At 38.7% G+C, this 15,158-nt stretch overlaps 1 protein-coding gene across 2 annotated transcripts in view; it reads right to left on the reverse strand.

Moving 5' to 3' along the window:
* The window catches only part of IRF5 (interferon regulatory factor 5), a 1,182,803-nt gene that overhangs the window by 66,814 nt on the left and 1,100,831 nt on the right, over window positions 1-15,158 (reverse strand). For both annotated transcript variants that reach the window (XM_044088631.1, XM_044088632.1), the window contains one exon: window positions 12,030-12,467. In XM_044088631.1, coding sequence (XP_043944566.1) covers window positions 12,030-12,467 — 438 coding nt within the window. The remainder of the gene's footprint in view (window positions 1-12,029; window positions 12,468-15,158) is intronic.

Genomic DNA, 15,158 nt, shown 5'->3' on the forward strand with positions numbered 1-15,158 from the left:
GAAAAATGAAGAGATTTAAAATATGATGCAATATTTATGCAAAGGAGAAAGCAAAACTAATCAATGCAAAAAGAGCAGCACCCAAGATATTTGAAGAGAAATACAAGCAAAGGCATCCAGATATGGACAATTTTACAATACATACAATATGAAAACAAAGAGAAAAGTAGAAAAGAGGAGTGGTAATGGAGAAGTTAAAGAAACAGAAATTGAGGTTATGGATTACCAGCAGAGTGAAGGATTTAGTGCTGAAAATATAACACAACAGGATAGAGCAATGGACACCCAAATTAGGGAGAAACCAGTGGAGCAGGAAGCATCCAGTCAGTAAAGATATGAAGATACTTTGGAGCCTCCCAGTGGAAACCAGCACAAATGTTCAGATGGAGCCCTACAGCAATGGAAAGAACAGGAAACTGTGGCAACTCTGACACAGTCAATGTCATGGAGTGATAGGCCAGTGAGTTCCCATATAAAAGAGCAATGTATGCCAGAGAGTGAAACTGAAGAGAACATGGCAGAGGAAGATGCTCTGGAACTTTCTATAGAATGCCAGCAGGAAATGGAGAACAAAGAATGTGCCCACAGTTTAGAAGAAAATGATCTAAGAGAAAAGTTGCTTGATTTAATAGAGATGAATAGATATATTAAGATCAATGAAATAGAGTGCAGAAGGTCAATAAAACCCAAAAAGTTGGAAGTTTGATAAAACAAATGAACACAGTAATTAGGATTGTCCATAGAGATGCATGCGATATAGCAGAAGTAAATAGAATAGATTACTGTGCAGCCAAACTAATAATAGATAAAGTCCTACCAAAAGAACACAAGGTAGTAAGGGAAAGGGCGGGGAGAAATCAAATGCCATCGTGGAAGTATCGAATAGAGAAAACTATAAAGCAATTAATACAAGAAGTGTCACTGTTAGAAGAGTATAAAAGAGGGAACAGATCAACAAAAAATACTCAGAAATATAGACATGATAAAAGCAGTATGCAGTTTTATAACAGACCAGGATTTATCATGCACTATTGCAAATGATAAAGTAAAAACATCAGCAGAGGCAGAAAAACTTAAAAGATACACAAATGAATATAAAAGAAAAGTACAAAATAAGCAATTTACTGATGACCCAAAAAAGTTATACTGAGAATTGGGAAACAAGGTAAAAGGAATGGAAAGACCAAAAAAGAAGAAACAGATACAGTTTGGAGAAATATTTATGAAGATCCTGTGGAGCATAACAAAGATGCTAAATGGATAGAAGAAGTAAAAGAAAGAATAAGAAGTTCAAATGCACAGGATATGAAATGGGATGAAGTAACGGCCAGAGAGATTGAAACAAAGTTAAGAAAAACCTCTAATTGGAAAACCTCAGGTCCAGATGCAGTACCTAACTTCTGGATAAAAAAATGATTAACATCTTTGCATGAAGATTTAGCCATGAGTAAGAACTATTTATGTGTGCACCCCAAACGGACACCAGCCTGGCTAACAACAGGAAAAACAATGCACCTAATTAAGAGTGAACCTGCAAGCTACCCTAAAAACTATAGACCAACAACTTGCCTTCTGACAACGTATAAACTATACACAGGAATTGATGACAATAGAGTTTATAGTTATTTAGAAGAAAACTCAATTATGGCAATAGAAGAAAAGGTTAATAAAAGAAAGTGATATGGAACAAAATATTATTTGTTGTTAAACAAAGTCATAGTGGAGAACTGTAAAAAGGAGAGGAATCTAAGTATGGCATGGATAGACTACAAAACAGCATTTGACAGTATCCCATATTCATGGATAAAAGAGTGCTTAAAAATATATAAGATATACCCTACATTGCTAAACTACATCACAGCGACCATGAAACAGTGGCAAACCCCTTTGCAGTTAAGCCATGATAAAGAACAAGTTATTATTCCAATGATAAAAATTCAAAGGTATATTCCAGTGTGACTCTGTGTCACCACTGGCCTTTTATCTTGCTTTTAACCCATTAAACTGTCTGCTAAACAGATTAAGTCATGACTATAATTTGGGTCCCAGAAAGCAACAACGTGTAAAGAGTTCTCATCTTTTCTTTGTAGATGATTTAAAACTGTCAGAAGCTTCAAATAATAACTGTGTTCATTAATCCAACAGATCCATGAAAAACAGTACATAGACCAAGACTTCTCATCTTCTGTTTGTCGATGATTTAAAACTGTATAGCTCATTAGATGAGGGACTGAAAGCACAACTGCAAGTTGTCAAAACTTTTTCAGATGATATAAGAATGTCATTTGGACCTGATAAATGTGCAAAAGCAACCTTTAAGGAAGGAAAACTGTAGCACCGAGAAAATATCAGTTTGGGACAAGAATGTGATATAAAAAAACTTCAGCAAGAGGGAGTGTATAAATATTTGGGAACTGATGAAGGATCAACAATAAAACATGAACAAATGTGAATAAAGCTCATTAAGGAATATTTTAGAAGACTTATATTAGTCATGAAAACAGCAATGACATCTAGGAACAAAGTTCAAGCTATAAACCAATTTGCTCTTCCTCTCCTAACTTACAGTTTTGGAGTGATTGACTGGCCCCAGAAGGTGTTGGATAGATTAGGCAGAAAACAAAATGATGCTTAATGCTCATCAAATGATTTATAAAAATCATTGCATATAAAGATTATATATTGCCCCGCTCTGAAGGAGGTATGGGCCTCCTTGAAATTGATTACATGTATAGATCTGCAATTTTGGCACTGCATTTATATCTGCTGACCTCACAAGACCCAAACATAGTGAAAGTTTTGAAACATGAGGAGAATAAATCTAAGATGACTTCCCTGCTTAGTTTAACAGAAGCATATCGGCATCAAGTGGGAATGGAAATCAAACCAGAAGTAGATAAAAATCAGGCAGCAACTGAATGTGCCAAAATCAGATGAGAAGGCAAGAAATGTGGAAAATGCATAAATATAGTTGCAAGTATAGAAAACATCTGGAAGAACCTCATGTTGATCAGGAATGATTAAGGAGAGGAGAATTCAAACCAAAAGATGAAAGGTTAATATTGGCGGCCCAAGATAGTGGACTATGTACACAGTTTGCAAAGTACATTGAGCATGTGGGAGAAACAGACAAATGCAGGTTTTGTAAAACATAACTGGAAACTGTTGCACTCCTTGTTGCTGGTTGTGATATACTAAAGCCTGAAGGACTGTATACTGAAAGGCATAATAATGTGGCAAGACTATTGTACTGGGGATTGTGCAAACATTATAATATTGAAGTAGCTGAAAAACATTAGAAATGTTAGTCACAAAGCATCATAGAAAATAATGAAGTCTACATCACATGGAATCATCCATTACCAACAGTTCAAAAGATAGATGCTAGAAAACCAGATATAGTGGTCCATGAAAAGAAGACAAAAGTAGCGTTGATCACTGAAATAGCTACAACCAGTGACTATGGTGCGTTGCATACAGAGAGCCACAAAGTCATAAAATATCAGGATTTGCAGGCAGAAATGAGAGCAATGAGGAAGAAAGATACCCAAACAATTCTGGTAGTAGTAGGAGCAAAAGGTCTTATAAAAAAATCTACAATCATATTTAGATATGTTACCGATACATGTAACTCCGTACGAATTGCAGAAGGAATAATTACTGGGCATATTGCAGGTGCTGCAAACAGCATTTCTGGCTAACATGAAAGACTGAAACAATGCTAATTTCATGAACTTTAATCATAGTTTGATTTAGGAATGGGGTCCATTCCTGTCATGGTATTAGAAACCCAAAAGACTTGGAGAAATTACAATTAAATGTCAATCATTAGGTACCTCACTGGATAACAAGTTGACTCAAAGAAAGAAAACAGGAAGTTAGAGTTAGTGTCTTTAACTTCTCCAAAAGATCTGTCACTAGTGGTGAACCTCAGCATTTACTCCTTGGATCACTCCTCCTGGACATTTACTTCCTGGCAATCAAAGCTAATGTTAAGGGTTTGTGGCTGACAAGTTTGCAGATGACTACAAATTTATACCATCATAAACTCACTAGAAAACACCAAGATCCTCCAAGAGGTCCTGTCCTGAACAAACTGCTGGTGTCAAAATCATGGACTAAACCTAAATACCAAGATATAATCCTGTCCTTTGGCAAGCATGACTCCACTTGTAACTATAACATTGACAACACACACTTGAAAATTGATCTCATAGTTAAGCATCTAGGAAACTGTGTTGAAAATGAACTGTCCTTTGATCATCATGTATCCACAGTTGTAAAAGTCCTTTTTCATTGCATGGCTTATATCTAAATGTAATATGTCAAGATCCAGCATATAATCATTCCACTGTACTTGGCACTCATTAGGCAGATCATTAAGTATAATGCCCCTTTCGGTATATAACTCTCACTTGTCACATCTGCAATGACCACAATGCTGTCTCACTAAAAAAATGTATATATCATGGACCTAAGGTGACCTCTGTCTCATGTATAGAGCTTCAAGTGACCCTGTTCTGTCAGACCTATTACACATTCACCAGTCTATTGATATAAACACCTAATCAAGGGATCTCAATCCCTTGCAAAATAAATAACTAGAACATGTTGGAGGGAGAGGTTTGTATCACAGAGAATACCACTTCTGTGGAACCATCTTCCACTCCACTAAGCAAAATACTTTCCTTACTCTATTCAATTGTAATTTGGATGACTGGATGGGCAACCACAAATTCACCCTTGGTTTAGCACCTCTGTCCTTTATGGATAGGGGAAACATGTAAATGTCCCAATATATCCTTGACTATCCCATCTCTGGTTTATTTGTATGCAAAATATGTATGGGAATGTTAGGTTAGGCTTTTTAACATTTTCACAGATCAGTAGCCTAGTAAGTACCTAAGAACCTATGAGATTAGATCAGCTGGTCACTTCTTGCAAGTTTTCATCATCATCCTCTTCCTTCCCTCCCTTTTTCCCATTTTCTACATAGTGTCGGGGTGTCACGGCAACTGTTTCCATCTATCTGTATTCAATGCCACTCTCCTGCCTTCTTCAACACTCATGCATCACTGTTGTAGGTCACGCAATTCATCCATCTCTTTGCTGGATGACCTTGTTTCCTCTTTCCTTCTTCCTGTCTGTCCCAAATCTTCTTCACCAGATTGCCTTCTGGTTTTCTGCACGTGCCAGAACCACCGTAATCTGTTCTCTTTGATCTTTTCTGCAACTGGAGCTACTTTGGCTTCTGCTGGTATGTCCTCATTTCTTCATCTGTCCCACAGTGTCCATCCTACCATCCTTCTCGGGCACTTCTACTCCATTACCTCTAGCTTCCTCAACTGCTCTGCCTTTACTGCTCAGGTTTCTGTACCATACAGTAGTACTGGCTGCATCGCTGTTTTGTACATCTTACTTTTCAGTTTCTTTGGCATTCTTCTGTCATATACTACACCTGACACTCTGTGCCAGTTGGACTTCAAACCAGCACAGGACTGGCCAAATCAGTTTTCTTGGGACCTTGTCATAAGCTTTCTTCAAGTCTAGAGATATCCAGTTGGATTCTTTCCTCATCTCTAGCTTCTTCTCAGCTATCTGTATCACTGCAAACATCAGGTTGGTTGTGTTGCTTCCTGATCAGAATTTGAACTGATCATATTCCAGCTAACTTTCTACTACTCTGCATATTCATTTACCAGTTAATCTCTGCAATGTGACAGGGGTATGATACCTCTGTACTGCTCACAGTTGTAAATGTTCCCATTGTTCTTGAATGCTGGCACTAGTATGCTATTTTCCAGTCATCTGGGATATGCCTTTCTCTCCACCCAGCAGTGAGTACCCTCAGGAGCCATTTCTCTTTTAGTTCACTTAGCATTTTTATCATATCTGCTGTGACCTCATCTGACCCTGCTGCTTTCCCTGATTTAATTTTCCTTAGTGCTGTTCTTCTGTGGTGGGCTCCTCCTCATCTCTCATTGTAGGTTGTGCCTGGGGTAGTACAGCTTTTGTGGGGTTTTCTTCATTTAGAAGTTACTGGAAGTACTCCTTCTACCTGCCTTTGATGTCCTGTGGACTGGTGGGCAGGTTATTGTTGGCATCTTTTATGAAGGGGCTCTTCTTTATCTTTCTGGCTTTGTCTTGCAACCTGATATAGTTTCTTTATGCCATCTACTGAGTCATTTTTAGAAGCTGGTAGAGTGCCTCTGGTACCTTGTTCTTTGCTACTGCAACTCCTTTCTTGGTCTCTTTGTTAGCCAACCAGTATTCCTTCCTAGCTTGCACTGTATTTTCTATCTCCCACTTTTTCCTGCCCTCCTTCTTTCTTTTGATGACTTCCTGGATTTCCATATTTCTGCATTTCACCACTAGCTTTCCTTATGTACCTTATTTCCATACCTGGCTCGGCTGCATATCTATTCTCTAGTCCTCACACATGCTGCTTTGAGGTGCTGTCATTCTTCTTCAACTCTACCTATTTCCTCTTCTTTTTGTGGTGCTAGAACCCTGAGTAATTCCTTGAACTGTACTGCTTTCTTTCCAGTCAACTTTCAGGTCTTCAGCTCGGTCTCTGGTGAACTTCGAGCCTTCTCGGTGGTTAATGCAGTTGGCTGACTGTTTCACTGGAGATGACTTTGCAATCACTGATTCTATCCCAGTGCCCTTTCTGTATTAGGAGGAGTCTACCTGAGTTACAAGTTGGCCACTCTTGTATGTGATCTTGTGACTGTCTCTTTTTGAACCATGTATTGGCTACTATCAAGCCATTTGCTAGATAGAAGTCTAGAATGGCATCTAATACTTTATTCCTGTTGCCCACCCATGTGGATCCAGGCAGTCCTCATATCCTGTTCTGTATGTCCCGATATGTGCATTCAAGTCACCCATTATCAACACCGATTCATGTTGTCCTGCTTTATCTAGGAGGTTCTGCAACTGCTGTCTGAATGCACTCTTTTCCTCACTATCACAACCCAAATGTGGGCATAGACTGAGATTATGAATACTGCCCTATTATTAGGCTGGAGTCTGCCTGCCATGAGTCTAATTCTGATTACATTCCACACCACCTTCTAAAGCCTCTCCCTCACCATAATTCTCACACCCTTTCTAATCTGTCCTCCTTCTGAGTAGTAGATTCTGGATTCCAAGCCAAGTCTGCACTGCCCTTCTGTCTTGTCTCCTTGATACATAATATGCCCAGCTTCCTCTTTACCTTCATGTCATCTACTTCCAAGCTCTGGACTGTCAGTGAACCTACACTGAGTTAGCAAATATCAATTCATGTTTGGTAGGTTAATTGGTTTTACATCCAGATTTCCCTCAGCAGAGCTAACCCAAGTACTGAACACTGGCCAGACAGTAGCTTATTGATCCAGGGCTGGGTTTTATAGTGGGCATACACTGGCCAATAGGGGACCATATACCCCTCCCACCATTAGCATGGGTTCCTGGCATAGGTTGGAGTACGCTAGGTCCTCAACCAGCTTATTACCGTCAGATACCCATGCCCATTTTGGCGACATTAGTCAGCAAGACTAGATCACCTACAACCATGTCTTACACAGTCATGTGACCAGCCCTGTCATGACACACAATCTGTAAACTCTTGTCTTGAGAACACTGTGCACCACAGTTGATGCACAAAGCTGAAGGTCTGTACAACTATTTCCCATATAGGACACCATCTAGAGTCGCTGCTGCCCAGAATTCTATTCTTTTAGCTTGAAATGGAAACACTCAGTATGTTTTTCAGAAGGTGGAGGAGACCCACAAAGATACATGGAGAACGTGTAGACTCCAAACAGGCATTGGCTAAAGGTCAGGATCAAATCTTGTACCTTGTTCATGGGAGGCAAAGACCTTAACCATTATGGCAACTGATCTGACTCAGTTTTTGCAAGAATTTCCAACAACAATAATCAAACCAGGGCCGTCTGGGTCATGGTCACTGTTTCATTCCTGTTCCTTACCAGCCTGCTAATGGCCATCTCTGCTAAGGTCAGAAGTCTGGCAGTTCAAAGCTTTGGAATTAAATACCTGTTTAAGTAAAGGCACATCAGTGTTCTGCATTAGATAAAACGTAACACCTGAAGCATAACCTCAAATAAAACAATAACAAATGCTGTGTCACAACAAAGCCATCCTGTCCGTTTAATACTTACATATTAGTATTACAATATTTATGTAGTATTTTTCATCAGTGTTTGAAACATGATACTGCAGCGTTCTACTGCTTAAATTTACTCTGTGTACAGTGTCGGCCTTTACTTCCTGTACTGTATGGCTAAAGCTGTATTTCTAAAGATTCTCCTAAAAGATAAGCTACAGAACCAGCTCTGTGGTGTATAGGGATGAAGCCATGATAATGGATACATTTTCTGTTTCCCATCCATAGATCTAAGTTGGGCTTGAATATGGACAGGAGTGAAGTTAGTTTTAAGTGGATGTGCAGTAAATCCATCAGTGATGGGTTGGGAGATGCCTTGTATGCCAGACACAAGTCACCCCTTATCAGTCTGTAGGATAACAAGCATGTTGAATATCCTAGTGGGCAGGGGTGGGGGCATGTGTCTTGGGAGGTGAATTACACCTACAGTTCCTGGTGGAGACTTACGATGAATGGAGGCATTTACCTTCAAGAGGAGGGATTATAGGTATAGCATCACTAGTAGAAGTGATTGACAATGTCTTGCACTACCCCATTGCACATCCAACCCTTGGGACCTTGTAGACATGCACAGAAGAGGGATAGGGCTTAAAAGTGAAAAAAAAAACTTCTATGATTGTCTGGATAATGGCCACATCATATCCATACTCCTTGTCCCATAAATGGAAATGAATGGCTGACAGCAGCTACGACTGTAGCTTGTTGGTCAGCAAACAGGTACAGAAATGAAAGTAGTACTTTTCCAACAAGAAAAGAAAACCGAATAAATAAAACAAAATGGCTGCCCTGCACAGTGCCAGTTCTGATGCAGCTGTATTGCCTCTCCTAATAGTGTCACTTCATTTTCTCTCTGGTTACCTGTTGACATTAACTTGCTGGCCTCTGACAGCTCCAATGAGCACAGGCACATGCATCTCCCCATCAGTGCTAACACTTTATACCCAAAATCACCCCATGAGTTGGGTGTTCTCTATTTCCTCAAGGAATATGCACACTGCCTTAGCAGTCTTGACATAATTAGAGAGGGTGTGAGAGCTGTTGAACCAGTGGCCACATGTCATTATTTGGGGCTGAGATTTGTTTTTATACCTCCAACCTGTGCTGTACACACAGCAGAAACTCTAAACTGTAAGCATGCATCTATGGCTGGTTGAGTGACCCCTGCATGTGGCAATTACCAGATTATTTTGATAGTCTGTCTATACTGGGTCTAGCACCTGGTTTCTGATCGGAATACTCCTGCACTGGGAGTCTCCACAGCTATCCCACTGGCAGCTGCTCAGTTCTGTCTTGCAACTGGCTGACCCTCTTGGACATGGGATGCTAGATGAAAATGGAACACCAGTGACACAGGGCGACACTCAAACCTTGCCCTTGTGGACATGTATACTTTTCCTACTTTTGATGAAAATGGAACACCAGTGACACAGGGAGACACTCAAACATTGCCCTTGTGGACATGTATACCTTTCCTACTTTTGATGAAAATGGAACACCAGTGACACAGGGAGACACTCAAACCTTGCCCTTGTGGACATGTATACTTTCCCTACTTTTGTCTGAAACATATTTCCCACATTAATCACTGCTTGTGAAAGCAATTGGAAAATATTCTGTACTTGAAATAAGGCAGCCAAATGAAGGATCATGACAAAATATCCCATAGATAAAGAAAGGCAGAGAAGGGAAGACCACCATTTAAGTGGATGATGTGTTGTCTGCCCCTTAGATAGTTACTGAAAATTTCAAGAAAACAGGAAAGGGTGTATTTTTCTCTCTGTATTCTTTGGGATCAATGAATTAATTGTTGCCCTTAATATACTATGAATTAAACAGTTATGCAAGGCCTTTTTGGAGTTCATGCAGTGGTTAAATGCATATTTTGCAAATCTCTTCCATCTGAAAATGTTACAATCTGACAAAGTAGTAAACAAAGGCTTCACAGATGTATTTATCAGAAAGAACAACCTGTTTTCCACAGCAGGCAAGGCATGTCTAAAGCAGAAGAATACATTACTGCAAACAGTGTTTTAAGCAGTGCAACAATCAGGAAAAGGAACAAGCTGTGTGGAAGATTTTGTCATGGAAAACTATTCAACAGACATGGTAGCAGAAAGTAAATAAAAGTGAAGTGATGTCTCCTACAGTATGACTTTGGTAATTACAGATGCTGTACTAAGCATATGCAACCCCCCCCACCGGGAGTTTAAAATTAAATGATCTGTATTCCTGCCACTGGAATATCTAGCCTGACTTCTTGAGTGACATACAGCAAAGAAGATTCAGTAACATTTACAATGACCAGAGTTTCCTTCATCGGTCAAGTGAAAGTAAAACTCGTATCCTTTATTTCCAGATTTTCCTACTTTTTTGTAACTGACCTGACATCCAAGATCCTTAGGCCTCTCAGCTTAACATGTACTTAGAGAACATTGTAAATACTTTGGCTAGAAAAACTTTTAGCCAGTCCTCACCCTGTATTCTATCCATATTACAGGTTCTTGGGACTAATGTCAAATACATATACTGTAATGTGAAGTGGGCAATGATTATACATCTGAGGTTTTATCTTTTAGCTAATAGATCAAAATTAACTTCTGCTTGCTTTTTGCAGTAGTTGCCAATGATTGAATAGTACTGGAGAATACAGAAAGCTTTAATCTGTGCTCTCAAATAACATAGCCACATTTCACTTTAAGAATAACCAAACTGAATCAAAAACAAAAAATACAGTGCATAAAGGTCTAAAGTCCACAGTAAAACACTAGCAGTTTAGCAAAAAGTGTTAGTTGTTGTTTTACATGTTTACTTTCTGTTTTGACCACATAGAGCCTCTTGATCACCAGTGAAACATACATTTAAGGGGTAAGTAAGGCTAAATAGTTAAATATTATTATAGAAAATTTTATGATCAAATCTTTGATCATAAGCACTTTATTATGTGTTCGAGACATGGATGCCTAGAAATTCACCTTGAGAGGAAAGTTCAAAAAGTGAATCTTGGCATCCATGTTGAGAACACAAAAATTGGGGGTTACTATCGGAGACCTGATTATAATTCTTTATAGTACATGGAGCTTTATATGCTGCATGTACTACTAGTCAGAGAAAAATAAAGTGCAAGTGTTTTCCGGCTTTCAAAGTCTTAAAGCACTTAGCAAGTGATGTCAGAAAGACAGTGTAACACAATGTCTTATGTTATGGAAGGAAAGCTGGGGACAGATTACTGGCTCAGACAGCAGGCAGAAATAAAGCTGCTTTTAGTTCCGCCACTGTTGTTTGCTGGCCAAGACTGGCAGGTTTTACTGTTTAGAACAATACCCTGTCTTAAAAACTAAAGAAGAGGTGCTTAATAATTGTTAAGATTGAGTCTTTTGCTACAGAAACTCATAACTAGTTTGTCTTTTTTGCTATATTGGAGCATAATCACAGCACTCCATGTCCAATAATAATAATGATGATGATATAAATTTTCCAAGCAATCTGAGCCAAGTAGCTTGTTCTTTATAAGGATAGAAACCCTCATTTTTGCTTTTACTAGTTTAATTACTTTATTATTTTCTAAATTAATTTGCACTATCTTCCCTGTAAAAGCCAGTATATATTTTTGTATTCTCACATGTAAGAGAGCATACTGGACAGACATACAGCCATAACCAGTCTACCACTGCATACAGAGTGCCATTCTATTTTATTGCTGAAACACAGTGGTTTGAATATCTGGTGGATTGACATGCACTATTCTTATCACAGCCACTAGGTTTTCTGTACCTCTGGAGAAAAAAAAAGCACATCAGTTCACTATTAATATGTAAAGTTCATTTAGAAGATGAATAAATCACATTACAATTCTTACATGGCAGCATGTGGGGACTGATGAGCAGGTTTGGCACAAATTGCTCCATTTGTTGAGGTGAGATTTCTACTGGTGGTAGATGTTGAGGAGAGACTTCTACTGGTGGTAGGTTTCCCGTATGGATGTTTCCCATGCTGCTTGGCTGGCTTAACGATCCAGACCCGGGATGAATACTTCCTTGTGAGCTGAGGTTTGGTGGTAGAAGTTCTGTCATCTGCAGAGTTCCTTGTGGCCTGGAGATATTTTGCTGCTGGAGTTTTGTCGTAAAATTCATCATTTGGTTGGCATGTACTAAACTTTGAGAAGAGAGGTTCGAATGACAGAGTTCTGGGGTTTGCAGAGTGCTAAGAGCAAAGGATGCATTGGCACAAGGGTTTGGATACTGTATTTCCTGTTTTGCCCATTGATATGCTGGCAGATTGCTAGGTGGGACTCTATCTGCAAAGAGAATACGTCAGAAGTTTAAGTTAGAAATGTTTTCAAGCTGTTAAGAAAAAAAATTATAATAAAATAAATATGAATCTAATAACATAATGATCCTTATTAACTTTATGAATCTGTATATTTTATCAACATCAAACACATCATCAGAATATCCATGTGATGAAACAAAACTGCAATTGTTATTCAACAAGAATAATTTGGGATAACTAATATTCTAACTCTCCAGCTTACTTCATGTAGTGCTATTTCTTTTTATTTAAATACGACATAAAATCCTGTAATGAATCACTGATATGAATCAAAGTTCCCTACATATCAGTATTTGGAACAGTCCTTAGCTCTCCGTGCCAGAAAAGAAAGATTTGGGTGAGAACAGAATGCCTATGAATGATGGAGACTAAATAGTAGAATATAAACATATCAGACATGAAATCTGTGGTCAGATAACTGGTTTGAAATACAAACAGTATAGTTTAATAGGTGAATACTAAGCTAACTGTCCTGAAAGGCCATTTTAATCCTAGCCGATAACCTGAGGTCAGAATCAGACCCTGTACCTTGAATGTATGAAGGGAATACCTTAATCACTGTGCAAAACCTAACCCCTAAACTTGGCTTTATGACAGAAGGGAGGCAACAACTGTTGAAGGCCACAAACAGATTGGTTTAGTATATGTAGTGATTTCCATCAAGTTTAATGGCTAGGAAAAGACTGATTAACAAGTACTATTAATGATGCATTTAATTATGTTTACTGTTGACACTTGGTAAAACAGGTTAATCGACTGCCCTAAGTAAGAGCAGCTTCTTTGGTAGTCTAGAATATTCTCTGCAACTTCATTTCTATCAGTAGCAGAATATTTTCTGTAACTGACAGAGATACAGAAATCGTAGTGATGATGCCACTAAATAAAACATATCAAACCTGGGGTGGAAATTCCAAAGTTAGACTGTACTACAGGTATCATTAAACAAAATATAGTTTGAAAAAATGTATCAAATCTGGGCTGAAAATTCCAAAGTTAGACTGTGCTACAGATAAAACTAAACAAAATATAACAGGCTCTGAATGGAGAATCCAACGCTAATATGTAAAAGATGCAACTCTAACAAAAGGGACCGAAAAACAGACATCTGTTTGAGTTTAACACTTCATCATATCTACCTCAGGTGTTTAATACACTTATGGGTGTGACAATTAAATGGATAGCTTTAAATATCAGAGTTAAAAATATGGATACAGATTCTATCTGACACATGAAATATAATGGATCCAACTTTGAGCTGATAGTCAAATCCAAGATCAGAAACCTGCACTAATCCATGGAGACAATCATTTCCACCACTTCACTGTGTGAGAAACATGGGTTGAACTAAAATTCAGTATGAACTTCCTGTTGTCGAAGAACAGTAGAAAGGAAGAGGCATGGTAGATTTTTAAACATAAAATAAAGCTTTAGTAGCATTTGCTCATTCTTAATCTTATTAACAAGAAAAGAAAGAATGTTTAAATGAGTTGGGGCATAGGTACCAGTACTATAAGAACCGTACTGAACTATTTAAGTGAATGCTGGTGGAATGACATTGCATTAGTAGCCCTGCCCAAGGCAGGCGATTTCATTGAGAAATCAAAGACTGTAAGCTTGTATGCATAAACCACCAGGAGAAGAGAAGGCTGCTGTCAAGTCACTGATGTTTAGAATTACAGGTAAGTGCAAAACAGATCACTTATAACACAAAATCAAAATCACTAAAGTTTTGTAATGTTCCATCCTTGTCAGCAGCAGGACTAATGCTGTTAGGTAGCTCAGTACCTGAAACTTTCCCATGATACTAAACCCCTCCCCACCTACCCTCAGCACTATCTAAATGGACTTTCCTCTCCAGTTCTCTTTTCCTGCATGAGGATGCTAGCGGCATCTGAGAAATGAAGCCTACTGAGTCTTCTGAAATAGAGTTGTTTTGTAGAAAGTTTCAGTAAAAATTTGTTAATTTTTTGCTGGTGCCACTCATTTTGCCATCTATCTTGCACATTTTGGTATGACGGCCACCCCAGGAAACTACACCATCAATAAAACACCCCTTAGAATTGACTTACTAGTTAGGGATCTGGGAACTCATGTAGATAGTAACTTACCCTTCAGCCAACATGTGCCCAAGGTGGGAACACAACCCTTCTATGTTGCTTAACTTATAAATAAGGCATGGCATCTAGGTCCATGGAAGTCATCATGCCACTGTACTTGGCCTTCATCAGACCCATCATAGAGTATAAAGTCTCACTTCACTATGAACCTGACCAGACACATGCAGCAAATGGAAAGTCTGCAAAGGTTCCTTACAAAAAGAATATAGGAAGTAAACATAATGTGCTATGTGGATTGCCTCAAAGCCCTATCTCTATACTTGGTCTCATACAGACTACTGAGAAGTGAGTAGGTGATATATACCTGGCTTACAAGGCATGTTTGGACCCCATTATGATGAAACTTTTGCACATCCGATCAGAACTGCTAGATCCAAAGGCTTGAAATTTACTTGTGACATAAACAGGACATTTTATTTTATTTTACATTTGTTGACCGGGCTAGTCTAACTGGATACATGTCCATTTTCAGTACAGGCCCAGGGAGAAAAGCTCCATCACACACAATTACAATATAGAATGTTGCTACAGTACAAGCA

Source organism: Protopterus annectens, chromosome 11.part0 (assembly GCF_019279795.1).
Source record: "Protopterus annectens isolate FY-2018-M chromosome 11.part0, PAN1.0, whole genome shotgun sequence".
NCBI classification, from domain to species: Eukaryota; Metazoa; Chordata; order Ceratodontiformes; family Protopteridae; genus Protopterus; species Protopterus annectens.